The 26916-nt window shown below is 50.9% G+C and overlaps 2 protein-coding genes across 2 annotated transcripts; one reads left to right on the top strand and one right to left on the bottom strand.

The window, feature by feature from the left end:
• Positions 1 to 952: 952 nt before the first annotated feature.
• Positions 953 to 21764, bottom strand: Mmrn2 (multimerin 2). The gene is made up of 7 exons (XM_051141980.1): positions 21383 to 21764; positions 7620 to 7742; positions 7437 to 7543; positions 7268 to 7348; positions 6442 to 6618; positions 4545 to 6341; positions 953 to 1996 (listed from the first exon to the last, which is right to left on the bottom strand). The coding sequence occupies exons 1-7, from the start codon at positions 21706 to 21708 to the stop codon at positions 1614 to 1616; spliced, it is 2994 nt and encodes a 997-aa protein (XP_050997937.1). The 5' UTR covers positions 21709 to 21764; the 3' UTR covers positions 953 to 1613.
• Positions 21765 to 22478: 714 nt separating this feature from the next.
• On the top strand, positions 22479 to 26697 carry Sncg (synuclein gamma). The gene is made up of 5 exons (XM_051141958.1): positions 22479 to 22704; positions 23531 to 23572; positions 23883 to 24010; positions 26061 to 26126; positions 26387 to 26697. The coding sequence occupies exons 1-5, from the start codon at positions 22584 to 22586 to the stop codon at positions 26405 to 26407; spliced, it is 378 nt and encodes a 125-aa protein (XP_050997915.1). The 5' UTR covers positions 22479 to 22583; the 3' UTR covers positions 26408 to 26697.
• The last annotated feature ends 219 nt before the right edge of the window (positions 26698 to 26916 follow it).

The raw sequence follows: 26916 nt of genomic DNA, 5'->3' as shown, positions 1-26916 counted from the left end.
TTAGCAGAAATGTGGCTTAGCTCATGGTCAAACTGTCACTGACAACTGTCTGGCTTACTGTCCATCTGACCCTGATACCTCAGCACACCAAGTGCTCAAGGCTTAATAGTAAATTCTGAAGGCCAGTTATTTGAATGATAATTGATAGCAACCTATTACCAAGTCAATCTCATTTAATATGCAGGAGAGGATATTTGGCTAGCACTGAGCCCTACCAAAAGCCTGCTTTACTTCCTGATGGTGGCATGGCTGCTTTCTTGAGTCTGTTGTAGGTCTAGAGATTTGTAAGCCACATGTGGATGCTGCAAAAAGAACTGCCATTCTGCACTGTCCTGTCCAGTGACTGTCCCTGTCTGGTGAGAAGGCCTCCAGATAGCCTGTGTAGGGTATACTGAATATTAACAGTGGGAGTCAAATATGCCTGGGATGACAAGTCACGTTAACCCTAGTTTCATTCTGCCCCATTTCCCCAAGTGCTTTACCAAATGTTTTCCCTCCCAGCAGTAAACAAGGCAGAGCTTTGGAGGGCATTGCTTTATTCCAAGTTCAATTTTCCTCCTTCCCTTCCACAGAGATGCCGGGGAGGATGTGGACTGTACGATACTGGGAGAATGAAATGGGGGGGGGCATGCACAGTATTGTCCCTGTTGGACACCTGTTGGCCTTTACGCTGAGTGAAGCAAGGAAAAAAGGGTGTGAAATTTAAATACACAGATAAAGACAAAGAGTGACTGAAAGTTAAAATAACTTCTCTCTCATATCCCAGGCTAGCCTTGAACTTATTATGAAGCTTAGGATGGATCTGAACTTAATGATCTTTGTGCTGAGATCACAGATGTATTCCACTAGTGCTGGGGACTGGATCCAGGGCTTAATTTCATATCCCATGGTTAATTCAACCAAGTGTTAGATCCCTTCTGAGACTAGAAAGACTGTTTTTGTTTTTTGTTTTTTGAGACAAGGTCTCTCTGTGTTAGCCTTGGCTGTCCTGGACTCGCTTTGTAGACCAGGCTGGCCTTGAACTCACAGAGATCCGCCTGTCTCTGTCTCTGCTGGGATTAAAGGCATGCACCCAGCTAGAACGACTGTTTTTAACTAGCTTTTCTATAGTAATTGGAGACTTGTTTCCAGTTTCAGGTTAAACTCCAAGTCTTTTGAGGTATTGGAAAGAGAACATGGGACCTTTTGCATGTCAAATGCTCCCTGAGCTACATATGGCTGGCCCAGCATCTTCACTGTAAACATTCCTGGGAGACAGTGACTTCCTAACACAGGGAAGAGGAAACAGGGAAAGGTTTAAATGTACAGAAATTTCCAACCACGAGGAAGAGGAGGAGAAGTCGAAATGATTGTTTCAGAGCCAAGTCAAGTCATTCCCATTGGGGAAGGCATACCCAGCTCCTATTCCGGGCACAAGCCCAGCCCAGGGAGTAGCACTCCTGGCCTCCCCAACCTGTGTGGCAGAAGGTACATGCTGCCTACTGCAGGGTCTTTGCAGAAGGTATCCAGGGAAGAGCTAGGCCACTACATGTTCTCCAGCCATTTCTGGCCAGAGCCTCAATCTAAGAGCAGCTGGCAAGTCTACCATGTCTGATGCAAGCTAAGTCCAGAGTTCAGGTCTTGAACATCAGGAAGCCCGCAAATGCAGTGCCTGGCTGGCTCCTCTTCATTACTGACCCTTGGATTAACTCAAACCACACCCTCTCACCCTTTTGCAGCTCTGCCATAGCAAAAGTAGTGGCTGTACTCCCACCCCTCTGTTCTGTACTGTAGACTGGAACCCGATGATGACCTTCAAATACCAGCTGCCCCATGCCTGGGCCTGGGCCAAAAGTAATGCTCACTGCAAACAAGTAGACACCACGCTTGGGGGCTTGGAAGTAGCTGTGTTCGGGGAAGTAGCTGCCGCCCACATTGATGGACGTGGTGTTGAACTTCACCATGTGCAAAGCGGTTGCCGCTTCTGAAGAACGGGCATAGAAGGCCACAGAGGAGCCTGGGGTGAGGGAAATAGTCAGTTAGCCATTCGCTCGCAAACTCTGCCTTCTTCCTCTTACTTGCTCTAGAAGCAGGACACTATGTTTAGCTACCTTCAACATTCCCAAAGGTGTTTGTCTCAGACAGTCAGTGTGGTTTCAAAGAGGATGGGAATACAGATCTGCTGTCTGACTGACAAAGGCATTTCCCCCTTTGATCCTCAACAAAGAACTTCAACTCAAGAGATAAGTGTCTTTGGCTACCCAAGGCTCATGCCTTGGTGGGCTGTGCTAGGAACCTGGGTATCAAACTCCCTGCTTCCTGCGAAGGAGCTTCCCTCCCTCGTTCCCTCTCTCCCCCCCCCCTCTTTACAAATCAGTGCTAGGGATGGAAAATGGGACTACAGTCATGCCCCCAGCACATACCTGCTAGGAATCTGAGATACTGGGGGAGGAAGGGACTATTACCCATCCTCAAAATAATGTTACTGCCAGGAAATGACTGGCAACAAGAATGGTGGTTCTTACCAGATGTGGGCACAAGACCATAAAGGGAAAGGAAGGAGAAACCCTTTGAGGCCAGTCTGAGCTACACGGTAAGACATTTCTCAGCAGGGGGAGCCCCCCTCTGGTTAGTCATCTAAAATGTAATTATTTTATGTGTAGGATAATTGCTTGCATGTATGTCTGTGTGCCATGTGCATGGGTGGTGCCCACAGAGGCCAGGAAAGGTCACCAGATCCCCTGTAACTGAACATCTAGATAGATGGTTGTGAGCTGTCATGTGGGTGCTGAGAATTGATCCCAGGTCCCGTGGAAGAGCAGCCAGAGCTCTTAACTGCTGAGTTGTCTCTCAAGCCCTGGTTACTCATTGTAAGTTTCCAAAATGTGACACAGCGCTCTGGCATTGCATATGGGGAACCTGGAGCCTGTGAAGGGACAGTCTGCCACACATGCAGACCTTGGCCCTCTTGACTTGGGGTGCTCTCCTGTCCTTCTCACTTGCAAAAGCACCTCTTCCAACCTCAGAAGCACAGTTATGCTGAAACTAGAGGCAGAGGAACACCCTACCTGTATAGTGAGGAAAGGTGCTGGCTGTTCCACCTGTTTAGGAATCTCAGGGGGCGGAGAGAGCTGGGGAACAGACTGATAAACACAAGATGGGACAAGAACAATATACCTTACGGGAGAGTCCAGAAAGTAAAGCCAACCCTTTAAGAGGATCCTCTTGGGAGGCCCTTTATCATTGTGTGTGTGTGTGTGTGTGTGTGTGTGTGTGTGTGTGTGTGTGTGTGTGTAAGCCCTCCATTTCTCAGGAAATGGAACCAAGGCCTCAGAGAAGTTCGCAGAGCAGTTGGCCACTGAGACTTAAGCACATCTTTTTGTATCCAAATCCAAAAATAGCTTTATGAACAAGAAAATTTTGCTTCTCTCTGTGTCTGGAAGATTTAATGAGAATTGTTTATGAATAGCTTTTCCTGTTTGTGCCACAGTGAAAGCTGGTCTGCTGCTTCAGTCCCCGCAGCACCCAGCAGGTGGCGCTATTGCTTTGGTGAAAGGCGGCTTCCCTACAGCGCCCACTGTTGGCTGTTCTTCTTTCAACCCGCCTACATAGGGCGCCCAGGGTAGGAAAAGGAAGACCTAAGGGCTGTGTAAAATGAGGGTGCACTTCCCTGCAGGCCACAAATTCAAGCTCTATGGCCTTCTTGGAAGAAAAGAGTTTTTAAATGGAAAATCATTTTTTTCTGAAATAATAAAAAATATTTCAGGGGTAAACAGATGCTTAACCTTAGCAGGCAAATGGTGAAAGGCATGTTGGGGCTTGTACCACTCACAGGAAAAAAAGAGATGGAAGAGCTAGCGTAAGCACACGCAGCTCTCTGGAGATGCTGGGGGAATTGAGAGAACTGCCTGGGTTTCTGCATACTAAGTCTGTGCTGGGGAAATGAAGCTGTCAGGGTTTTGTAGCAGCTCTTTTGTGTATGTGGCCTCCTTGGGGATCGCCCTTCTGTGGATTTGCTGCACCTGAGAGCTAGCCTCACTGTGCTGCTCACTGGTTGGGTTAGAAGGTCATTTCCTGGGCTTGAGCCTCAGGTAAGATGTGATAATAATGAATTCCTAATTGAGCAGCTAAGGCTGAGTCTCCATAAAGGCCAGGAAATGTAGTGAAGCACATTTACAGGGCTCCTTCCTTCCGAGCATAAGGCTTTGGTGGGGTGCTGCTGTGGACGAATGACCCCTGCTCCAATCCACCCTCCCTAGGGTGCAGGAGTGAGCTGATGAGAGGCAGGACTGGGGCGAGGGTGAAGCATTGAGACACGTTCCACTGTGCTCCACAGAGGAGGCCAATACATGGACTCTGGAACACAACTGACTCACCTCCCTGTCCTCCAGTAAGCTTACGAGACCCATAGCCCCGAAAGTAGCCCCCCCCCTGAGTAGTGGGTGACCAATGATCCTGCTTTCTTGCACCCCATGCCCAACCCCCACCGCAACAGGAGAAGGGAGCAGCTGGGTTGGTAGATAGCCTTGTCCTAGATTCACAGTCTCCAGGGCCCCGGCACTCACCTCCCTCCCAGAGCTCTGAGTCTAGGACACCTTGTGCATCTGCAGACAACACCACTTGCTTCTTCTCCCTCTTTCGGGATGCTCCTAGGCCTTTCTGTTGCTTCTTATCTTTCTTGCTCAACACGGCCTGTAGTTTACCCAGGTCCAGGCTGATGTTGCTTGCCACCAGCCCTTGGAAGTTCTGGAAGAGGCTGTGGAAGAGCTGCTGGTGCTGTCTTAGGCTGTGCTGGGTGTCAGAGAGCATGCCGTGTAGATCTTCAAGGGAGCCATTGAGGGAGTTGGCCCAGGAGGCCTCACAGCACTGCCCAACCTGCTTGACATCGGAGCTCAGGCGCTGAATTTCCTGCTCCAGGTCTGCCAAAGCCATGGCTTCCTCCGCCCTCCCAGAGTCGTGGCTGGGCTCCAGGCGCTCTGCCAACTGTGGGTGCTGCTCCGCGAGGACATCTGCAGCCTGCTCCAAGGTCTCCACCCGAAGGACCAAGGCCTCCCAATCAGATGCCTGTTCCTGCAGTCCGGTGGCAGCGTCCCGCAGGGCGAGACAGATCTGTTCATAATTCAGGGGCAGCAGATGAGGGGCCTCCTCCGACATCTCCTCTATCATCTCCTCCCCAAAGAGTGCGGCCAGCACAGCCTGATGCCGCAGTGCATCCTCCAGCAAGGCTGCGAAGGAGCCATGCAGCTGGCGCATCTCTTTGCGAGTCCCGTTCGCCGCGGTCTTCAACGCTTCCACCGCATGGTCCAGAGCCCGCAGCTGGCTCCGCATCCTGGCCCTCTCGGCTCGGGCCCTCTCACCCTCACCTTTGTACACGTCCATCGCGGAGGACATGGCATCTACAGTGCTTTGCAAAGCCTGCAAAGAAGAACCGTCCAGTTGGTGCTGCTCGTTCAGGCTCACTTGGGTCTCTTCCAGGGTGCGCATGGCGTCCCTTTGGCCATCCCGGATGACGTCCATGTCAGAGTGTGGCCTCTGGCAGTTGCAGTCCTTAACGTACTTGATGAGGTCCGCGTGGCCTGCCTGTAGATGCTGCAGAGTGAGGTTGAGTTCCAACAGTTGCCGCTCCATCTGCTCTTTGTTCTCCTCCATGATCAGGGACTTTTCCATCAGGATCACACGCAGCTCTCGAAGCCCGGTGTGGTTCACCAACAGCTCCTCCATCTGCCGTTCTACCTTGCTGATCTGGTCGAAGGTGTCATCCGATTCAGAGTACAGCTCCTTGATTTCATCCCCGTGCTGTTTTAGGACACCGTCCATGTCCCTGAGGGTGCTCTGCAGCTCCTCCTCCCTCTGGGTGATGACCACGTGCAGAGCCGAGAGGTTTCTCTGCAGCTGTCCCAGCCTGGCCTGCAGGCTTTCTGGCTCTGGCCTTGCTGCTGCAGCTGCAGATGCCACCACCTGGCTGCCATTGGCCCCCGGAAGTTCCTGAGTCTTGGCAAGCTGCTTTAACTTGGTGCTCACTTCAACCTGGACCTCAGAGAGGGCATGGTGCAGGGAACGGCGCTGGGCATGCAGCTGGTCCTCCACATCCTGCCACAGCTGGCCTAGTCTCTGACTATTCTCCTGGACCTTGGCATCATATTTGGCACCAAGCTCTTGGAAGTCAGCCCTGGCCACGGTGCCCTCCTGGATCATCTTGATGGCCTGGTGATTGGCTTCCACATCAAGAGACAAGTTTCTGATAGCCTGGGAGAGGCTATGCAAGCTCTCACCAAAGTCCTTCCAGATGGGACTGAAGTGTGCTTGCAGGAACGCATTGATTTGGGGCTGTAGCGGGTGCTCTGAAATCCTGCCAGGAACCTCTGCAACACGCACCATGTGTGAAAACGCAAGCCTGCTGCAGCAGACACCTCTCCCCAGGCTGGGAGAGCAGGGCCTCTGAGGCCCCAGGCTGCTACTCACCTAGTTCTGTTTGATTGGCTTCTGTCACCTCAGCTGTGAGGTTGTTGTCTGGGGCCTCCCAAAGGCCTGGAAAGCCATCTTCTACCAGCTGGGCATCATTCTGCAGATTTTGAAGCAGGTGTTCCCGTCTTTCCTGTGGCACCTGGGTCTCACTGAACTCTGTGACAGGAAGGTGGCCTGAAAACACACCAGATATCATTGTTAAAGGCCGACTCCCCAGGCCTGGGCAGATAATGAGGTCAGGAAAAGACTTAAGCAGGAGTTGGCCCCTTTTGAGCTGGAACTTAGAAACCATTAGCCTTCTAAGAAGGGAAAGTGCAGATCTCTTAGCTATCGCCTTTCCGCCCTTACCCACAGCAGACAAGACTAATCAATCAGCTCACTTCTTTCCTTAGCCACAGTTTCATTCCTGATAGCTCTAACTGATAGTTGATCACATCATGAAATCCACTCCCTAGCCCACCCTTGAAATCAATTCGTAAATGGTGACTCTTTTGTGTTGACACTGACACCAGGGGACAGAATGACTTCCAGGCCCTGGTGTTGAGCAAGGAGGTGCAAGAGTATGGAAGAGCCTCCTCCAGGCCTGGAAGCTCGTAGCGATCAAAGAGCAAGAAAGGTACCCAGCAAAGGCAACTTTCCAAGAAAAATAGGGTCAGTAAAAATGGATAGGTATCGGCCCAGGTAGTGTGAAGGGCCCTGGGAACCTGGCCCTAAGAGAATAGTGCGGGGTCACAAGGAAGCCCATGCTAAGGCTAAGGGCAAAGCCTATCAGAGGAAGAAGAACTAGACGCAGGAATTCTGTCCTTCCAGGAAAGCAACACACCCAGTTCAAAGCCATCCAGCTGGTCCCAGGTCTCCTGCAGTTTGCCACTCGCCTCTGTGGGCTCCGGGCTTGCTGTGGGATCTGCAGGAGGAACCATGGTGTGTTAAGCCCAGGAGTCAGAGGAATAGCATGATTTCTGGGGTTAAGAAGGAGCTTTGGGGAGCCCTACCATGGTCCTGGCAGTCTGTACCCTGGAACCCTGGGCAGCACCTCCAGGCCACAGAGAAGAGCACCTTTTGCTGGACCTGGTACACTGGCTTCTGGGCCACTCGGTACCTGAGAAAGAAGGCAAGGGACTCAGCACGTCTGGGGAGCCCACTGGGCCTGGAAATGGCCCGTCCACCCGACTCACGTGACTCTCCTGCAGTCAGAAGCCCCCTGTTGACATGGCTGCTGTGAATGGACCAGGACTTTCTCTGTTTTGCAAGCAGCTACGAAGGTGACCAACCTGGACTTCTGGTAAGGGCACCAGTTCCTGGAAAAGAAGCCATAGGAAGATTGCCGAATCTTGCTTGGTCTCCTCCCAGATGTCTAGGGATGCCCTACCCTGCTTCCTGTTCTGCTCAGCTCTGGGATTCCGGAAACCATTAAATGCCAGGGAAGGGAACTCTTGCCTTAATTCCTACACTCTACAAAGCCACTCAAAAGAGCACCTGGCCCACTGTCTTACCGAAGCCTCCCCAGGGGCCAGTGCAGTGAGGCCAAGGAGTCTTAACACAGCTACCTGCAAGCTAGGGAGTTGTCACTAATGCCTGACACCAGGGGGCATCATGGTGCACCTGGAGCTTGGGGAACCTTAGGTCTGAATTGCGTTTTGGTGGCTGCGTGACACACTGAAGGAGTTCTTACTTCCCCCCCCCCCCCATCTGCCGTTGGCAGTGGTGATGCCCATTTCTTAGCGGGTGGAGTATCAAGTGCTCTGGGAGCACTTCATGCCCTGTCCTGGCAGCTGCCCAATTCTACTCCCATCTTTTCTCACCAGAATATGCCTGTGGCTCTTACTTCCTGGCCCTGCCTCCTGGGCAGCTGGCTCTCCAGCAGTTATGGAGGAAAGAAGATGGCTGGGTGGAAAAGCCTACTCTCTGGGAAAGGCCTCTACTTAGTGATCCCACAGAGCAGTTGGGGGTCACACTCGGTGTGCTCAACCCTTCAGAGGCAGCTTCTCCACTTTTACCCCTTGCCAGTATGCACTGTAGAGGTCCCGGGATGGAGAGCATGCTCACACTGACCTAGGGCTGACTCCCTGGTTCAATGCAAGGGTCAAAGCATTCTGCCTCACAGTTAGCTCTCAGAACAAAGCTCTGCTGCCCCATCCAATCCATTGCCTCTTGGGTGTCAGGTGCTGGACTCAAACTCAGCAGTTACTGTGACACTATGTTGATGCAGACTTTCCTTTCAGGGTACCAAGGAGAACAGCCAATCTCAGAAGAAGGAATGTGGTTAGGACCTGTAAAAGATCAGATATAGATAGACAGACATATAGATGATAGATAAATAGATGACAGATGATAGATAGATAGATAGATAGATAGATAGATAGATAGATAGATAGATAGAAAGATAGCTAGCTGAGAGTGTGGACAGAGCTATGGAAGTCAGAAGAAACTGCAGATGGAGACAAGAGAACTAGAACCATGCTAGGGAGGCATGGGTACCAGAGAAAGAACTGGGCCATTTCTTGAGGTCATGAGGAAGCAGAGAGGGGCTTCAATCAGGGAAGCAATTATCACAGAGGCACTCTCATCCCAGGGACCAGAAAGGATAGGAGTCAGTAAGCTATGGATGTCCTAGGGTAATGGTTTTAGGGACTAGAGGAGAAATTCAGGCATCTTTGGACCAAGTGATGGGGACTTGGAGGAAGTGGCCATGTCTGTAGGCATCAGAGATCAGTGTTCAGGGGCTTTGCTGATTGGGTGGCTTCTTGGTATTGGATTTCACTTTCTGAAGCTGCCCTTTGTCCTGGGGCCATTAGGCACCATTAAAGATACTGCTGAGGAGAGTGGAGGGAAGGACTTAATGGTCATGTGGAACCACATCCATTGTTATCCTGAGATACCCCCTCCCACCCACACTCACCCCACCACACAGCCTGCTTTCCCGCTAGGCTTCTAGAAGCCTGACAGGCAGCCTTTACCTTCTGGGTAGCAGGCCAGGAAAGCTCTGCAGAAAAACTACTCAGTCCCCACAAAAGAAACCTGAAGATGTTGACATCAGGGGAGCCTCTCGGTGAACTGCCCAACAGAGCCTCCTACATCAGAACAGCTCAGAAAGGCACAACCGGACCTCTGAGAGTGACCCCTGACCTCTGAGGATGACCCCCTGAGAAAAAATATGTTACAAAACAAGGCAGCTGGACCAAGTTGTAGCTTGGAGTTAGAGCTATGAGGCCCTAATTAAATTCTCAGGACTGAAAAGAAGAACAAAACAGATCAGTGGGAGGTCAGAAGGGACAAACCGGGAGAGGGGTCAGTTTGAAGGGAATCACAGCTGTGCACAAAGAAAGGCTGCCATCTCCAGATTCACACTAGTATTTCCAGATAGTAAAAAGTTGCTACATGGAAGAAACAAGACAAGGACTGTCGGGGGTGGGACAAGTGTAAGGGTTTGGCAGGGTATTAAGAGAACACCTGAAAATGAAAAGCCTGTATTAGAAATGGGGGAAAACAAAACCAGGCTGGGGACATAGCTTGGCTGGCTGAGAGCTTGCCTTGCAGACAGGAAGAACTGGGCTACATTTCCAGCACAGAGTACAAACAGGTTTAGTGGCTCAGGCCTGTCATCCGAGCAATTAGGAGGAGGAAGCAGGAAGATCAGGAGCCAACGTCAACATCACCTACACAATGAGTTTTAGGCTAGCCTGGGCTGTATGAGTCCCTGTTTCCAAAACAAAAACCAACATAAAAATAGGCACTAGAAGGATGGCTCAGTGGTTAAGAGCACTTGTTGCCGCAGTAGAGGACCCAGGTTCCACTCCCAACACCTACATGACAGTTTATCAGCATCGCTAGCTCCGGTTCTTCTGACCCCCATAGGCTTCCAGCACCCATTTGGTGCACAAATGTACATACAGACAAAACACCTATACACATAAACAACAACAAAAACAAACAAATGGCAAGAAGACAGGAAGATCAAGTAGAGATGAAAATAAGAACTACAGAGCGCTATTCCCATGCCCAACACCCAAACGGCAAGGATGACAGAGCAAAGGGAAGGAGTCTGATGAAACTGTGTGTGTGTGTGTGTGTGTGTGTGTGTGTGTGTGTGCGCGCGTGTGTGTGTGTGTGCATGTGTGTGCTCATGCACACAAGTGTGCCTATGTGTGTGTATGTGTGTATGCATGCATGACTGTGTGTGTGTGCTTATGTGCATGTGTGTTTGTGTGTGTATGTGTGTGTTCCTGACAGAGATGAAAAGACTTAAATTTTCAGATGCAAGAGGCCCACTAAGTACCTGCAATAAGAAATAAACTTACATCAAAGCTCACCACTGTGACATTTTAGAACTCTGGCAGCAAAGTGGTTACATCTATATTCTTATAGAAAGAAAAACCAGCATGCACGCAGGCATGTGTGCGCGCGCGCGCACGCGCACACACACACACACACGAGAGAGAGAGAGAGAGAGAGAGAGAGAGAGAGTTGGGGCAGAATGGCCTTGAACCTCTCAACCCTATCCCCTGGAATAGAATCATAGTGAGAATTACATTAAAAATATTGGCAGAAAACAATTGCTAACCTAGAATCCTATGCACATATCATCTATCAGTCAACACTACAGAAGAATACAGAGCAGACATGATCTCAAACACAGCAAGTTTCAACAGGGTCACCTTAGCGTGCCAAGCTGTGAGGGTCTTCTGAGCTCAGAGTTGAAGGCCAGCCTGAGCAACAGTGGAGACCTCTATCCAAGAAAGAAAGAAAGAAAGAAAGAAAGAAAGAAAGAAAATATATTAGGTTTTTAACCTGTTGTCTCCCATGTACCTCTTAGTAGGAGGTTACTCATAAGTTGATTCCAACCCTTGCTGTTTTGTTTTGCTTTTCGAGGCCGAGTTTCTCTGTGTAGCCTTGGCTGTACTGGACTAGACCAGGCTGCCCTCGAACTCACAGAGATCTGCCTACCTCTGCCCCCAGTGTGCTGGGATTACAGGTGTGTACCACCACACCCGGGGTTCATCTGTGCTTTTTAAAAGCAAAAGTTCCCTTGTGGGTTGAAAGTGCATCTTGATGGTAGAGCATTTGCTGGGCATGCCAGAGATTCACTCCCAAGCATTGTCATAAAGTAATAATAACAATAAACCTTTAATCCCAACCCCAGACCAGTTTCAGGAGACCCCCAAGTCTTGGCCAGTGCATTAGCATTCTAGAATTCTCCGGGTCACTCCAAGGCACAGCCTAGAACTGAGTGCCATGGGGACACAGAAGAAAATAGCCAGGTGTGGTGGAGAATGCCTATAATCCCAGCATTCGGGAGTCTGAGGCAGGAGGATTTTAAGTTCCAGTCTAGCTTGAATTACATAGAGACTTCAAAGGCACACAAAGCTATATATCAAGATTCTGTCTTTTGAGCCTAGAAGAGATGACTCAGTGGTTAAGAAGACTAGCTGCAAGCGGCACACTTCTCCATTGCTGGTGGAAGTGCAAACTTGTACAGCCACTATGCAAATCAATAGGGTATTTTCTCAGAAAATAGGGAATTAATCTACCTCAACACTCAGTTATACCACTCCTGGACATATACCCAAAGGATGCTCCATCCTACCACAAGGATACTTGCTCAACCATGTTCATTGCTGCTCTATTCATAATAGCTAGAAACTGGAAACAACCTAGATGTTCCTCAACAGAAGGATAGATTTTAAAAATGTGGTACATTTAGACAATGGAGTATTATTCAGCTGTTAAAAAATAACATCATGAAATTTTCAGGAAAATAGATGGAACCAGGGGGGGGCATTCTGAGTGAAGTAACCCAGACCCAGAAAGACACACATGGTATGCACTCACTTACACAGGGGCATTAGCTGTTAAGTAAAGGATAATCATGCTACAACCCACAGACCCAGAGAGGCCAAGTAACAATCAGGGTCAAAAGGGGATGCCTGGATCTCCCTGGGAAGGGGAGCTGGAATAGACTTTGCAGGTGGACTGAGCGCAGGGAGGGATGGGAAAGGAGGGAGCAGGTGCGGATGGATGGGGGAGGGGGTGACATAACTGGAACTAAGGAGCATTTGGGTGGCAATCTGGAAACCTAGTGCAGTGGAAACTCCCTGGAATCTACAAGGGTGACCCTAGTAAAGACTTCTGGTAATGGGGGATATGGAGCCTGAACTGGCCATCTTCCATAGCCAAGCAAAGCTTCCAGCAATGGGACTGGGACATCAACCCAGCGACAAAATCTTCAACCTAGGATCCATTCTGCCTCTGAGATGTGCTGGGTGCTGAGTGCTGGGTGCTGAGATGTGGGGTGGTTCAGAACTTGTGGGAGTGGCCAAGCGACGACTGTTCCAACTTGAGGCCCACACCAGGAGAGGAAGCCCCATGCTGGACACTGCCTGGATGGCCAGGAACTAGAAGCTGGACAGCACAGAGACCCAGGACAGACCCAAACACAACTGGCAAAGAAAACAGCTCAATGAAACGATACTTTACTATTCTCAGATTGGTGCTTAGCCCAAGTGTCATCAGAGAGGTTTCATCCAGCAATTGATTGGAGAAGATGCAGAGATCCATAGCCAAACACTAGGCAGAGCCAGGGGAACCCCACAGGAGAGGGAGAGGAAGGATTATAGTAGCCAGAGAGGTCAAAGACACCAAGAGAACACCATCCACAGAATCATCCAAGCAGGTATCATAGGGGCTGATAGAGACGGAAGCCACAATCACTGACCCTGTATGGTTCTGAGCTAGATCCTCTGTGTATATAGTATGGTTGGGTAGCTTGGTATTCTTGTGGGACTCCTCCTGACAGTGGGGTTGAGGGCAGGGGGCGATGTCTCTGACTCTTTTGCCTGCACTTGGGACCCTTTTCCTCCTACTGAGTTGCCTCACCCAGCCTTGATACTAGGGGTTGTGCCTGGTCTTCTTCTTATAACTTATTGTGTGATGTTTGGTTGATAGCATCCCTGGGAGGCCCGCTCTTTATTTGAAGGGAGACAAAGGAAGAGTGGATCTGGGAGAGAAGGGGTCGGGATGGAGACAAGGAAGAGTAGAGAAAGGGGAGACTTCACAGTCAGGATGTAATGCATGAGAGAAGTATTAAATAAATGGATGCATGGATGGATGCATGCATGTATGTATGTATGTATGTATGTATGAATGAATGAATGAATGAATAAATAAATAAATAAATAAATAAATAAATAAATAAATAAATGGAGCTGGCTACTCTTCCAGAGCATCAACTCCACTTCTAGGGCATCCAACACCTTCTTCTGGCCTCTGCAGGCACAAGGCACACACATCATGCATAGACAGACACTCAGGCACACAGCACTCAGGACAATGGTGGGACAATGCTGTGGTCCAGAGGGCAGCTCTGGAAGAGTCTTCACCAAGAACACACAGATGTTTGAACATCCGGTATGAGTGCCAAGATCAGATATGGACAAATGGTTGAGAAGTTCAGCTTTTAAACAGAAACAGAAAACCGAGTGAAGGGGTGTTTTACTCCAGAGAAAACTAAATGCTTGCAGAGGAAAAAATGATTCATGGTTTATTTCAAGACTCAAGTCAAGTAGCATTTACAGTCACATGGCTAGAAGTATTCTGAAGATAAGAGAGGACGGTGAGGTGCACTGGCTGGCGTTCGCCTCTGCATGGCATGCGGGGGCAGAGATGAGAGCCGACTCATAGGCAATACTAATTCCAAAGAAGTAGCAATGCTAAATATGTAATTCAAAAATACAGAAATCAATGACAAAAGCATTGCCTAATGAGTTGAAGATTATCACTTCTGGAGACTAGAGGGTGTTGGGACTTTTAATGGTCTCAGTGAGCCTTACAGAATTGGCTGACTTCAACCTCGGAGTGTCATACTTAGCTTCAGCTGTGAACTTGAGATGATCTAAAGTGGCCTGGGAATAGGGAACCTCAACTGAGGAACTGCCTAGGTGAGATTAGCCTGTGTCCAGCCCACTGTGGGCGGTGTTATCCCTAGGCAAGTGGACCTGGGCTGTGTAAGAAAGACACCCGAGGAAGCCAGAGGTAAGCAGCCTCCCCCAAGGCCGCTGCTTTAGTTACTGTCTTCGTTTCACTCTCATCTTCTCACTGGGAACGTGTATTAAGTCTATGTAGATGGGCTGTAACCTATAAGCCAAACAAGCCTTTGCTTATTGCACTCAAATTGGTTTTGATAGTATTTTATCACACAGAGGCAAACTAGAACAAGTGGTCAGCAGGCTTTCTCTCTAAAAAGACAGATACAGTAAATATTTTATACAAGCTTAACTGAGCAACTTGCCCAGGGCAGAATGGAAATTTGAGCTATTTGTTCAATAATTATTAAGAATTTTAAAATGCTAACTGCAGGAAGGTACCCAAATGTAGGCCTTTGAGAGTCCTTGTAGATTCCCAGGGAAGAGCCCTTCCTGACAGAAGTCCTTGAAGCTGGCCCTGAGTTTTTCAGGTCGGAATGGATTTTTGTCACAGCTACTTAAGTCTGTCACTATAATATAAAGCAGTCATTGAAGATACATAAATAAATGAACCCAGTTGAGCGCCAATAAAATGTTATTTAAGGGGCTAGAGAGATGGCTCAGTGGTTAAGAGCCCTATCTGTTCTTCTAGAGGTTCTGAGTTCAATTCCCAGCAACCACATGGTGGCTCAGAACCATCTATAATGTGATCTGATGCCCTCTTCTGGCCTGCAGGTGTACTTGACGGTAGAACAATCATATACATAAAATAAATAAATGTTTAAAAAGATCCTTATTTAAGCAAAACTTGGTGGCCCACTGGCCATTGTTTTCTGGCTGCATAGGAACACATATATCTAAAAACCTGAACTTTAAAATAAATAAATGAGCTGAGGGTGGTGGTGGCAGCAGTGTGGTGGAGTACACCTTTAATCCCAGCACTCGGTAGGCGCAGCAAGTGGATCTTCGTGAGTTCCAGGCCAGCCTGGTCTACAAAGTGAGTCCAAGACAGGCAGAGCTATTACCCAGATAAACCCTGTCTCAAATAAATAAATAAATAAATAAATTAAATAAAATAAATGAATGAAATTGTGGGAGGCGAGGTAATACATGCCTATAATCCCAGTACTTAAGAAACTGAGGAAGGGGGATTACAAGTTTCTGGGCAACCTGGCCTACATAGTAAGACCTGAAAAACAAAAACATACAAACAAACAACAGCAAGAGAGGCTGGGGGCCTAGGTCTGAAAAGTACTTGTCACATAAGTATGGTGGCCTGAGTGTGGTTCCTGGCACCCATGTAAAAAGGCAGACACAGTGGTGCACACCTGGAATCCAGCTCTGAGGAGGTGAAGAGGACTCCTGGGCCTTGCTGGCCAACTAATGTGAGCTACTTAGTGAGCACGAGGGTCAAGGAGAGACCCTTCAGTAGGTACAGGGCACTTAAGGAAGACACTTGATGCTCCCCTTAGGCCTCCACATACATGAATACACACACATGTGTACACAAATATGTACACATATGAACACATGCATACACACACAAAGGGAGCATGTAGCTCAGTTGATAGAGTGCAAGCACAGAGTCCTGAGTTCAATACCAGCAGCACATAAAACCAGGAACGGTGGCACAAGCCTGTAATCCCAGCACTCAGGTGGTGGAGGCAGGAGGATCGGAAGTTCAAGGTCACCCTCTTGTGACCAGGCCAGCATCTAGAGTACATACAGAACAAAGGAAGGAAGGAAGGAAGAAGGGGCATGTATGGTGATACTTACCTGTATTCTTGGTACTCGGTAGGTGGAGGCAGGAGGTTCAGTAGTTCAGAGTCATCCTCAGCTACCATAGGATGTTTGAAGCCAGCCTGGGCTATCAGAGACAAAACAAAACATAGGAATTCTGGCCAGGATATGGAGGTGGGAGTGCGGGTAAAAATGAAAATGAGTGCAAAATGGCTATCAGTGTAGACATTCTGGGTGACCATGTCCACGCATGCCTGTAATCTCTGCACTTGGGGCAGGAAGTAGGAGGAGCAGACATTTGAAGCCAATAATGGACTATATCGAGAGTTCAAGGCCAGCATGGCTTATATATAGAGACCCTGTCTAAAAAACAAAGGGACTGGAGAGAGGGCTCGGTGGTTAAGAGCACTGGCTGTTTTCCCAGAGCGCCTGGGTTCAAGTCACAGTGCCTACGTGGTGGTTCCACAACTGTCTGTAACTCCAGTTCCAGGGACCCAACACCCTCTTCTGTCCTTCTCAGGCACCAGGCACACACATGGTGCACAGTCAAACTTGCAGGCAAAGCACCCATTCACATAACAATTTTTATTTTAATTTTTACAATTTTATCTTTTTTTAAGTAACAGAAAATATTTTGTGTGTATTTATGGAGTACAATATAATTTTTATTATTTTTAATTAACAACATGTATACAAAATTAAAGGAAAATAGTTAGACCCTAAAACTAAAACAAAATATATAATTAACATGTGGTCTATCTCTAGCACACCAGGGTGCCTGTTGAGAGGGATCTGTACCAGCAAACAGGCACCTACACAGTATGTTTACCAGGCAACATTTATAACAGTTGAGGTATGCAATTAGAGGGGATACCTATCAACAAATAAACGGATAAAGAAAAAAAATTGCTGGGCATGGTGGCACATGCCTTGAATCCCAGCACTTGGGAGGCAGAGGCAGGCAGATCGTTGTGAGTTTGAGACCAGCCTGGTCTACAAAGCAAGTCCAGGACAGCCTAGGCTACACAGAGAAATCTTCTCTCAAAACAAACACACACACACACACAAACAAAATTATATATGGTATATATAAGTGTGAAATATATAGTCAACCATAAAGAAGATTGAAACCAAGAAGAGACTTGATACCCTATGAGCATATACAGGGGGAGGAGGTCCCCCTCAGTCACAGACATAGGGGAGGGAAATAGGGGGAAAGCAGGAGGGAGGGAGGAATGGGAGGATACAAGGGATGGGATAACAATTGAGATGTAACACAAATAAATTAATAAAATACTTTTTTAAAAAAGAAGACTGAAATAGCGGCATTTGCAGGAAAACTAATGGAACTCTAGATCATCATATTAAGGGAAATTAGCCACACTCAGAGAAGCAAATAGCCCGTGCTTATTCTCGTATGTAGAACCTAGACTTAAAAACAAAAAGGACCCAGAAGTAAAAGAGAGACTTCTGAGAAGAGGAAGATGATGGGACGAGGAGGGGAACAGGAGAGGATAAGAGGGAGGGGTGAACATGATCAAAGACATACTGTGAATGTCTGAAAATGTCATAGTGAGGCACTAGGGCGATGGTTTGCTGACAAAGCGCTTGTCTGTGCAAGCACAGGAGCCTGGGTCTGGATCATCAGCCTGCATGAAAAAGGCAGGTGTGATAGCATGCACTTGCAATCGCAGCACTGGGGGACCAGAGAGAGAGAGAGAGAGATAGGAGGATCCCGGGGTTCGGAGGACCATCAGTGTAACTGAATCGGTGAGCTCTGGGCTCAGTGAGAGCCCCTGCCTCAAAAAGATAAGACACAGCGCATTGAGGACACTTGATATCAATCACTTGCTTTCACATACAAGTGGACACGTACATGTACGGAGACCATCGTGGACCAGTGAATGTCCTGAGATGCACATGCCATACTCCACCTATAAGGAATTATCCAGTCCAGAGTGCCTCGGAACAAGTCTAAACAAGCCCCTCACCTTGAAGCTTGTTAACAGAGGCCAGGAGGCCAGGTCCAGCCTGCCAGGAGAGATGGGACTTTCCAGCTCCCTCCCCTGAACTGAGAGCCATGCTTACCCACCCTTCCTGCCCAGGAACTTTCTCTGCTGAGCTACCATACCGCTGCTGGCTCTCCCTCCTCCCTTGGCAGCTCCCCCTTTGGCATAGCACAGGCAGCCAGCACGCTCGAGGCCCTGGGAAAATTCCTAACCTTTGCTTTGGTTTCCTCAGGCTCTTGGCAGCTCCTGGGAGGCCCCGGGCACATGTACCCCAGGCTGGGCGTGCTGAAATGCCCCATTGTTCTCACTGCCCTCTGCCTCAGGCCTCTTATGAGGAGCTGTGCTGGGTGTATTGAGCGTCAGGTGCCAGGCAAGAGTGAGTGTAGGGTTTGTCCCCCAGCCTGGTGTGGCACAGATAGGAGGGGATGTGGAGCCTGACTGAGAGCTGGGAACCTGAAGGTCCCCTCCCCTTTCCTTCCTGGACTCTGGTGACCTTGAACCAGGCCCTCCTCCCACTCCTGGAAATGTGCAGAAGCCATATCCCTGGAGACACTGAGAGGGGGAAGGCTGACAGAGCCTGTCACAGGGAGAGGCTGTGGCTTTCTGCATAATGGATGTGCCTCGGCTGTGCCTGTGTGGCTGCCTTGGCAAGTAAGTCTTTGCTAGCCAAAAAGCCCATCTCTACAGCCTCTTCCTGGGCTGAAGGCTGTCCTCGCTGGCAGCCATGTTTTCTGAGGCCTGTATCCAGCTGTCAGTGTGACATCCTAGGGAAGACAACTGTCCCAGGGCTTTGTCCCTGAACCCAGACTGCTGGCGTGGTGGTCTCTCTTGGCGGGGAAGTACAATGCCCATTCAACAGGCAGCCTGGCTCTGGGACTCGCTGAGTATAAGCCTAGCTGCCTCCCCTTGGCCCGTGGGGCTCCACTCTGCTGCTGTGTGACCTCCAGTGTGTGCTGAACAGCTCTGGGCCTTAGTGACCAGCTACAAAAGTCCCCTAGTGTTCCTCCCGTTAGGAGGAGCCCGGTACTGGGATTAACAAACACTGCTTGATCCCCGCCCTGCATAGGAGCCTATCAGGACCGGAACACCTGGCTCCATTCTTTATGGGATCCTGAGGCCCTGAATGGCAGCCTCACATCTCTGAAATGTCATAACGAAGTAGATGGGCCATTTCTTCCGGGTTTGGCAAGGCTCCTACCACAGACCTACCCTCTCTGGGGCAGCTGACTTGGGTCTGAGGAGACCACACTTTATATACACAAGCATGACAAGAAGCTGGGAGGGACCTCTTATCCCTGAGAGCCAAAGGTGCTCCTTGTTAGGTCCCTGGCCCTGCCCTCGAAGGATCCCCAGGGGCTTGGGAAGCAGCTCTCCCTGGGCCCTGGCAGCCTGGGGAGACAGGATGTGGAGGCTCCAACTTGTTCGCTATTCTTCCAAAGACTCTTCTTGTCCCTATGAATCCAGGGTCTGCCTGGTCCCTGGTCTTGGGAAATTGGAAGGGCCAAAGAGAAAGCTGAAGGCCTGGCTCTGGCAACAGAGGTTTGGTGACTGATGCTGATTCCCCCACCCCCACCCTCACCCCCACCCCTACCCCCAGCTGATGGAGTAGTGGAACAGAGTGCCTGGGACCCCTCACCCCCCTTCTCCTTCTGTCCAAGGACTTTGAGCAGCACTTCCGCCTCCAGTCACAGGAACATGGGAAGCAATCAGCCCAGGAAACTGCAGCGTTTCCTTCCTTTCCCACCGGGCCCTCCAGACACTTCAATAACTTGGGCTTGGACTATGGGGATGTGGAAAGGAAACCCCGGAAGGCAGGAATCCTGGCTTAGGTCACCGGGGCATTCTTGGGTCCCTGTGCAGTACGCCCAAACCCTTTAGTCACTAGTCTGACACCACCACCCAGGGAGAGATGGAGAGTCCTCTGTTAGCAGGGGCTAAGGGGGCCAGCAAGCTGTCTTCACAGCCAGGAGGCAGGAAGAACAAAGATCAAAACTCCTTCCTCCTGGCCCCTCAAGTTCCTTCATCCTTCCCTGTGCTTGGGAGCCTGTGGTAGAAGAACAGGGCACCTCCTCTCCCCATACAGCCACACCCACCCTTTTCTCACGAGGGGGCAGCGCACGATTCCTCTCACCCTATGGCCAAGCAGGCTTTCTACAAAGCTCCCAACAGACATCCCCTTGCGAGTGTCAGAAGCAGATGGAAACCTGGTCCAGGTAGATTTGTTGGGAACCCTATCACAGACCCTTTTATATATGTCAGGGAGGGCTGTGGGGAGGGAGGGGTCTGAGTTGGCAGCTCACCCTATAGATCGAGGGGTTCCACTCTGAGAGCTGGCTGTGAAAGCAAAAGTCCAAGCTGGGCATTGGTGGCGCATGCCTTTAATCCCAGCACTCGGGAGGCAGAGGCAGGTGGATCGCTGTGAGTTCAAGACCAGCCTAGTCCACAAAGCAAATCCAGGACGGCCAAGGCTAATACGGAGAAACTATCTCAAAAAAACAAAACAAAACAAAAAAGACAAAAACAACAACAAAAGCAAAGGTCTAGCTCTCCTTGCCCTGGGGCAAGTTACTCAACCCCTGCAAGCTTCAGGCTTCTCCACTGGTCCATGGCCTCCCATGTGCCTTGGTTATGTTTAGCCATTAGACTCCAAACCTTGAGGACAGACTCAGAGTCCAGGCCCCTCTAAGCATAAAGAGGATGTTGGAAAATCATGTCTGGGGGTCCAGCTGCATCCTGTCCATGCAGGAAGGAGACTGCACGGGATCATCACTCTGGGATTCTTTGCCTCCGTGAGCTCTGAGGGATTGCGGAGCCCTCGCTCACTGTTCAGCAATTGTGGCCTGGCTGGTACCTCAGGCACTTAGATCCAAATGGCTCTTCCCTGGGAGTGGCTGTCCCCTAGGGTTTGGCCTGGGCCAGCCTTGCTGGGGCTCAGCTTTTAGAGCTGAGTTCCTTCGAAGAGCAGGAGGCACAGCCTCATCAGCTTGAGGCATCTAGAACAACCTTTTAAGACCTATGCTGGTAGTGGAAGCTGCTTGCCCTGTTGCCTCCCCCAGCCAAATCCCCTTGCTACGGGTCAAGCAGGAATCACCCTGGCAGCCTCAGCTTGGGTCCAGAAGTACTAATCCAGGAAACTAGCTCCCGTTCACCACAGAGACAGCCAGCCACACGTCAGCTCACTCTATAGATATCATCATCCCATGACCTCCACCAAGGCCGGGATGTCCTTACCATCTGATGGGGTCTCTGCCGGTGTTCTCAGCCTCTATTGGCCAGCCTGGAGTCACTCTGGCTCTGTTGGGATCAGAGAACCTGGCAGTAGGGTCCTGTGCCCAGGTCCCGAGTAGTCCCCAGTTCAGGTACCCCCCAAGGCCCAGCAGCAGTGTTAGGATCATGGCGCGGGGCAGACTTAGCTGGTTCTGCTGTGACTCAGCCTTGCAAGTGGCTCCCAAATTTGCTGGTGACGTGGTCTTCAAGTAAAATCCCAGAAAGAAAAGAAAACACGAGAACAACAAAGGGAGGAAGTGGCCTGGTCCGGCCCACCCGGTAAGTCTCATCCGCCCCCGCCTCTTCCAGCCTGGCCCCCTCTGAGGCCACCAACCACTCAGGCCAATTCCTGTGTCCTGAGGGCACTTGAATCAAGGACACTGGGCGGCTAGGAGACACATGAAGGTGGCCCTACAGGACTCTGCCCTCAGTCTGGAGATAGAGCTGGTGCTATCCACATTGTTGGCCAGGAAGTAGGGAGCCAGTGTACCACACTCTCTCAGCACCTTTCAGCTGTGGCTGTGGCTGCCTGCTATGGGAACCAGCAGGTGGGTGGAAGCTCAGAGAAGGAAATGAACTATGCTGGAGTCACACAGCATGCAGCCCTGTCTAAGGGCATAGAGGAAGCTTTGTGTGTTTCTGGCCTCAGTTTTCCAACAGGTTTGACTGGCGCTCCAGGCTCAGGAGCATCCAGGATGCTATGGGTTGCTGGACAGCCAGGATAGCCTACAGGTTGGTCACTCACTGGACAGACCCTGACCCCTGGCCAGCCCGGGACACTGAGGCATCAGCCAAGGCGTGTTTCTCTTCTGCACACATGGCCAGGGCACAAGACCACCAGGGCTTTCTGAGGATGAATGAAGGAAAATGGTAGATTAGGCTATGCCCAGCCTCCTACAAGTACCCCCTCCCCGGGGATGGTAGGAGTCAGCAGGGCAGAATTGAGCCAGCAGGGGCCTGCTCTCTGGTGTCCCCCTGGGGCAGGCTTCTTTCCAGCCCGCCCCTCCCCGCCCCCACTCTGCCCTGGGCTGGCTAGGCTCCAGCCAGCAACTACAGCATCAATATTTCACCCGCGTCAATAAGAGGCAGCGGCAGCAGGGACAGCAGCTGCAGCAGCACTCCAGCCCATAGCTCACAGCAGTCAGGTCCCATCCGTGCAACCACCATGGACGTCTTTAAGAAAGGCTTCTCCATTGCCAAGGAAGGTGTTGTGGGTGCCGTGGAGAAGACCAAGCAGGGAGTGACAGAGGCAGCTGAAAAGACCAAGGAGGGGGTCATGTACGTGGGTGAGTGTGGCAGGTGGGGCGGGGCAGGGTGGGGCAGAGGGCTCCCTAACGGAGAGTCGGATCCCCCTACCTTCCCTCTGTTGATTCCCCCCAGCTTCTGGGGAGCACTTGGGGAGGGATGAAACCCTGATTGTTGAGGCAGGGTCCCCACCCCCTGGAGAATATGCTAGTGTCTATTTGTTTTTGGAACTCTGCGGGGAGAGACTCTGAGGTCTCCAGGACAGAATCAGAGCGCTGCTCAGACCACCTGAGTGTGTGCACACAAAGGGACACACACACACACACACACACACACACACACACACACACACACACACACCTGGGGGGGGGGGCGTCTCCTAACCCTAGAGGCCCTGCGGTAATGATCTGCTCAAGCAGACCCTGTTTTTCTCCAATGGGAGCTGCTGCAGCCAAACCAGGCCACATGACCCCACTTGGCTTAGAGGGAAAGGGCAGGCTGTGAAAATGGGCCCAGTTTAGTGTTCAACCCACCCCTGCTCTCTGGTATTCCCTCCAAAGAGGGTGCATGGGTGGCCAAGCCTGTGACTCAGCTTTCTTTGCCCTCTTCAGCTGCTGCTTCTGAGGCTCCGGCCACACCCATGCAAGAGCCATAGACCCATCTGTAGTAACTCTACCTCAGGCCTGGTCTCTGTGTCTCCTCTTCCTGTCCTGTCTCCTTCCCGTCTGTCCTCTATCCTTCAGACATAGCAGGAAACGGCCCTTTGAAGGGGCTGCCGTTCCCAGCCACGGTACTCATCCCCCTCCTGGCCCCCACAGTGTGTCCAGCATTTGCCCTGACAGCCTGTGCATCGCTTCCCTCCAATAGGTACCAAAACCAAGGAGAATGTGGTACAAAGTGTAACCTCAGGTAAGGCAACCCAGAATCGGGGACCCCACGAATCCTGTCCCATACCCAGAGCCCACAGCCTGGAGTCCTCCTTGTACCAACTGGAACCCCAAGCCCTAGGTGCCCCAAACCACTATGTCCCCTGAAGAGAGACCAGAGTAGGCTCCTGCTCTCCCTCACATTGTTGCTACCCTAGAGTCAGAGAAAGGCATGGAAATAAGTCACCAGGAGTCAGACATCCGAGCTCTGGGGAGGGGCTGCTCTTCCCGACTCGGGTAGGCAGCAGTGGAGATGGCCGGACAGGGCTGAGTCCAGCCGGAATCCTCTGCAGTGGCCGAGAAGACCAAGGAGCAGGCCAATGCTGTGAGTGACGCTGTGGTCACCAGCGTCAACACGGTGGCCACCAAGACCGTGGAGGAGGCAGAAAACATCGCGGTCACCTCTGGGGTGGTACGAAAGGTGAGCCTGGCTCATGGCCTCTCCCTAGGCTCCCTGGCAACAGGAGATGCTGCTGCACTTTTAGGACACTTGGGTAAAGAGTATTAGGCCCTGCCTGGCTTTACAGGCAGCACCCATTGTGTGTTGGGGTGACGTGATGTTCTTATACCCATTCATATCTGCAACCCTCACCCCAACCCCGAGAACGGGGACTTGGAATTTATTTTATGCACAAGGAAAGTGGCACTCAAGCCACGCCCAGTGCATCGCTTTTGGTACACGGGAAATTAATTGTACAAGGGCCCTATATGGTGAAGGGCAGCCTTCTAGACAGGCTAAAGCTGCCAAGCCACCGTCAGGACTACCCGCTATGCTATCTATGTCCCAGGGTCTGGCTGCTGCCTCCCTGTGAAGGAGTGATGGCAGCACTGCCCACTTGTGGCAGACAAGCAGCAGGGCTCTGACCCCACCCTCTGCTGAAGTCTTTGTGTGAGCATGTGGGCGTGTGAGCATGCTCGTTATAGGTAGGGTGGAGATGTATGCGAATGTGCGTGAATGTGCGTGCGTGTGTGAACAAGTGTGCATGCGTATGTGTATGGCACAGGGGCATCAGGCTCTCTAAGGAAAGACACCAGGTATAGGAGCCGTCTCAGCCCTTGCTAAAGAGCTTTTTACACTTACTAACCCATTTAATGGGCTCTCAGATTCCACAAAACAGGATGTGGAAAGGAAGGCCTAGAGAGATTGGGTGATGCAATGGGTGTACCACAGTCACATGGCGCGTCTACACAAACCTGGAGGTTCCACGGGTGGCCAGCTGATGGGCTACACTCTTAAAAGACTAAGTATAGATTGCGGAGGGATGTGGGTTCCGGAATGGAGGTTGGAGAGGAAGCTGCTTCCAAAGACGTGTTATCTCCGGTCCCCCACTTATAACGGCAACCCCAGTGGTGCAGCCCCAGGGTCCCACACAGCTGAAACTACAGAAGTCTGCTTTAAGGAGTAGGGGGAAGGGGAGGGGTCACCCATCCCAAACAGCTGCCTTCAGGGCCAGCATAAGGTCTCCTGCCACTGGGATGTGTGGGTGCGTCTCTGTAGGCTGTGTGACTTTGAGAACATCCTATTTGGGTCCCCATGTCCTCATCTGAAATGGCACCATCTCACGGGGCTGTGGGAGAAGGCAGAGAAGTGATGCCGGGAGGCAATTCTGACAGGCACATGGTGAGCACCCATCATCACTATACCCACTGTCACCAGTGCTGTAGGCACCCCAGGAAGCTTGCTCCCATGCCACTAGGAAGGAGGATCCTGGAAGAAAGTTCCAGGCTACCCCTTGCTAACCCCAAAGGTGCTCCTGTGCCCTTGGAGCTGTGCCAAGGGATGGTCTTTTTTTTTCTGGTGACACACAAACTAGTTGTGACACTATACCTAGCCCTGCCGGTGAACTTGAGATGAATGTAGCATGGCTGTCTAGCCACTCACACCACGGGTTTCAGGGGCCATTCTACGTCTAAGCAAGCAGTCACCTATCCTTCATCCTGACAGTTCGGTGTCCTTTTGTCTTTCATTGCTTTGGGTCCTGAGGTAATACAGGTAGGTTCTGAGAAAAGACTCTAGACTGGCCATCAGAAGACAGGAAGAGGGACTCACAGTGCTGAGGACTTGAAAGGGACCTGACACAAGCAGGGACCCATGGCAGCAAGCCCTGATGCTTTATCTCTGAGGCTTTGCACTAGTGTCTAGGGTCTGAGCCCTGCTCTCAGGGTCTCGGTGAACAGTAATGGCATCTACTGCTCATATAGCCTAAGTGAGGGGGTTCATGCAATTCAAGGGTCTCTGCTCACCCCCCAACCTTACTCCACATCCTCCGGGCTTTCTTACTTAAAGAGCCCAAGTGTGTAGGAAGGCGGGTACCTTGGGATCTGTTTGTGGAAGATGCTTGCAGGGTGTCTGGCACACTCAGAAATCTGTCTTTGGTTATCTGGCACCTCCAGACCCTCTAAGCACAGGGGAGGCCCTGGCTGGTCAGCGTATCTTCCCATAGCCTCGTGTTCCCTTTACTCCCCCATAGGAGGACTTGGAACAACCTGCCCCTGCACAGGAACTGGAGGCCAAAGAGCAAGAGGAGGATGAAGAGGTAAGAGCTGGGCTCCCAGGGCACACCAGAAAATTCTGGGGGTAGAGACCTGAGCCATATAGACTCTCTACTTTCATTTCTGTGTCCCAGGAGACTCTCCACAGCCTCCCATGGGGATGTGGGTTGGGGCGGTCAGGGGCCTGAGTGTGTGATCTCCCCATGAGTGACCACTTCTTGATGGTCAGGGAGAGCTGTGGGCCTGGGGCTGGGTGCCAGTCTCTCCTCCTTCTCTTCCTCCTTCCCTTCCCTCTCTCTGGCAGGCCAAGAGTGGAGGAGACTAGAAAGCCACCAGTCAGCCACAGAGGCCCAAGGGACACCCCCCTCTCTCTCTCTGCCTTGGACCCTGTCCCAACCAGATACACTGAGTGCCCTGCCTAGAGTGCCCTGCAGGTTGCTCACATTCTCTGCTCCCCAGCCCAGTGCCACAAGGCTGTCTACGCACGCTACTGCCAGCGCCAGCGCCCCCTGCTGGCTCCTTCTGCCCTATGGTCCCCCTGATCACAGATTGGATGCTGCTGTGGATTTTTTTTTTTTTTTTAAATGATTCCAAATAAAATCTGAGCTCCACTCCCACCCATGCTTCTTCTCTGTGCTGTGCCATCACTCACAAAGCCTCATGGACACTCCCAGGGGAAAGGCATCAAGGCTCAGCATTTGATGGGGCCAGGTACTCTTCAAGAGCTCTTCTGGAACCTGTGCCTTCAGGAGCACTGTCCCCTCATATCCCTCCTGCCTTTAGCAGTAGGGTGGTGGCCTTTCCTCTCAGCTCCCCAACACTGACACTGACACT

Source organism: Acomys russatus, chromosome 3 (genome assembly GCF_903995435.1).
Source record: "Acomys russatus chromosome 3, mAcoRus1.1, whole genome shotgun sequence".
Lineage (NCBI taxonomy): Eukaryota > Metazoa > Chordata > Mammalia > Rodentia > Muridae > Acomys > Acomys russatus.
This window is presented reverse-complemented; position numbering and strand designations above follow the sequence as displayed.

What these genes read in the sequence shown, in the direction of transcription:
- Mmrn2 (XM_051141980.1), bottom strand. Translation starts at nt 21,708, where the DNA reads ATGAGACTTACCGGGTGGGCCGGACCAGGCCACTTCCTCCCTTTGTTG. An exon ending in GGCAGAGACCCCATCAGATG is followed by an intron (nt 7,743 to 21,382) that starts GTAAGGACATCC and finishes CTTCTTTTCCAG; the next exon opens with GAACTGGTGCCCTTACCAGA. An exon ending in CTCAGAGCTCTGGGAGGGAG is followed by an intron (nt 1,997 to 4,544) that starts GTGAGTGCCGGG and finishes CCCTCACCCCAG; the next exon opens with GCTCCTCTGTGGCCTTCTAT.
- Sncg (XM_051141958.1), top strand. Translation starts at nt 22,584, where the DNA reads ATGGACGTCTTTAAGAAAGGCTTCTCCATTGCCAAGGAAGGTGTTGTG. An exon ending in GGAGGGGGTCATGTACGTGG is followed by an intron (nt 22,705 to 23,530) that starts GTGAGTGTGGCA and finishes TCCCTCCAATAG; the next exon opens with GTACCAAAACCAAGGAGAAT. An exon ending in GGTACAAAGTGTAACCTCAG is followed by an intron (nt 23,573 to 23,882) that starts GTAAGGCAACCC and finishes AATCCTCTGCAG; the next exon opens with TGGCCGAGAAGACCAAGGAG.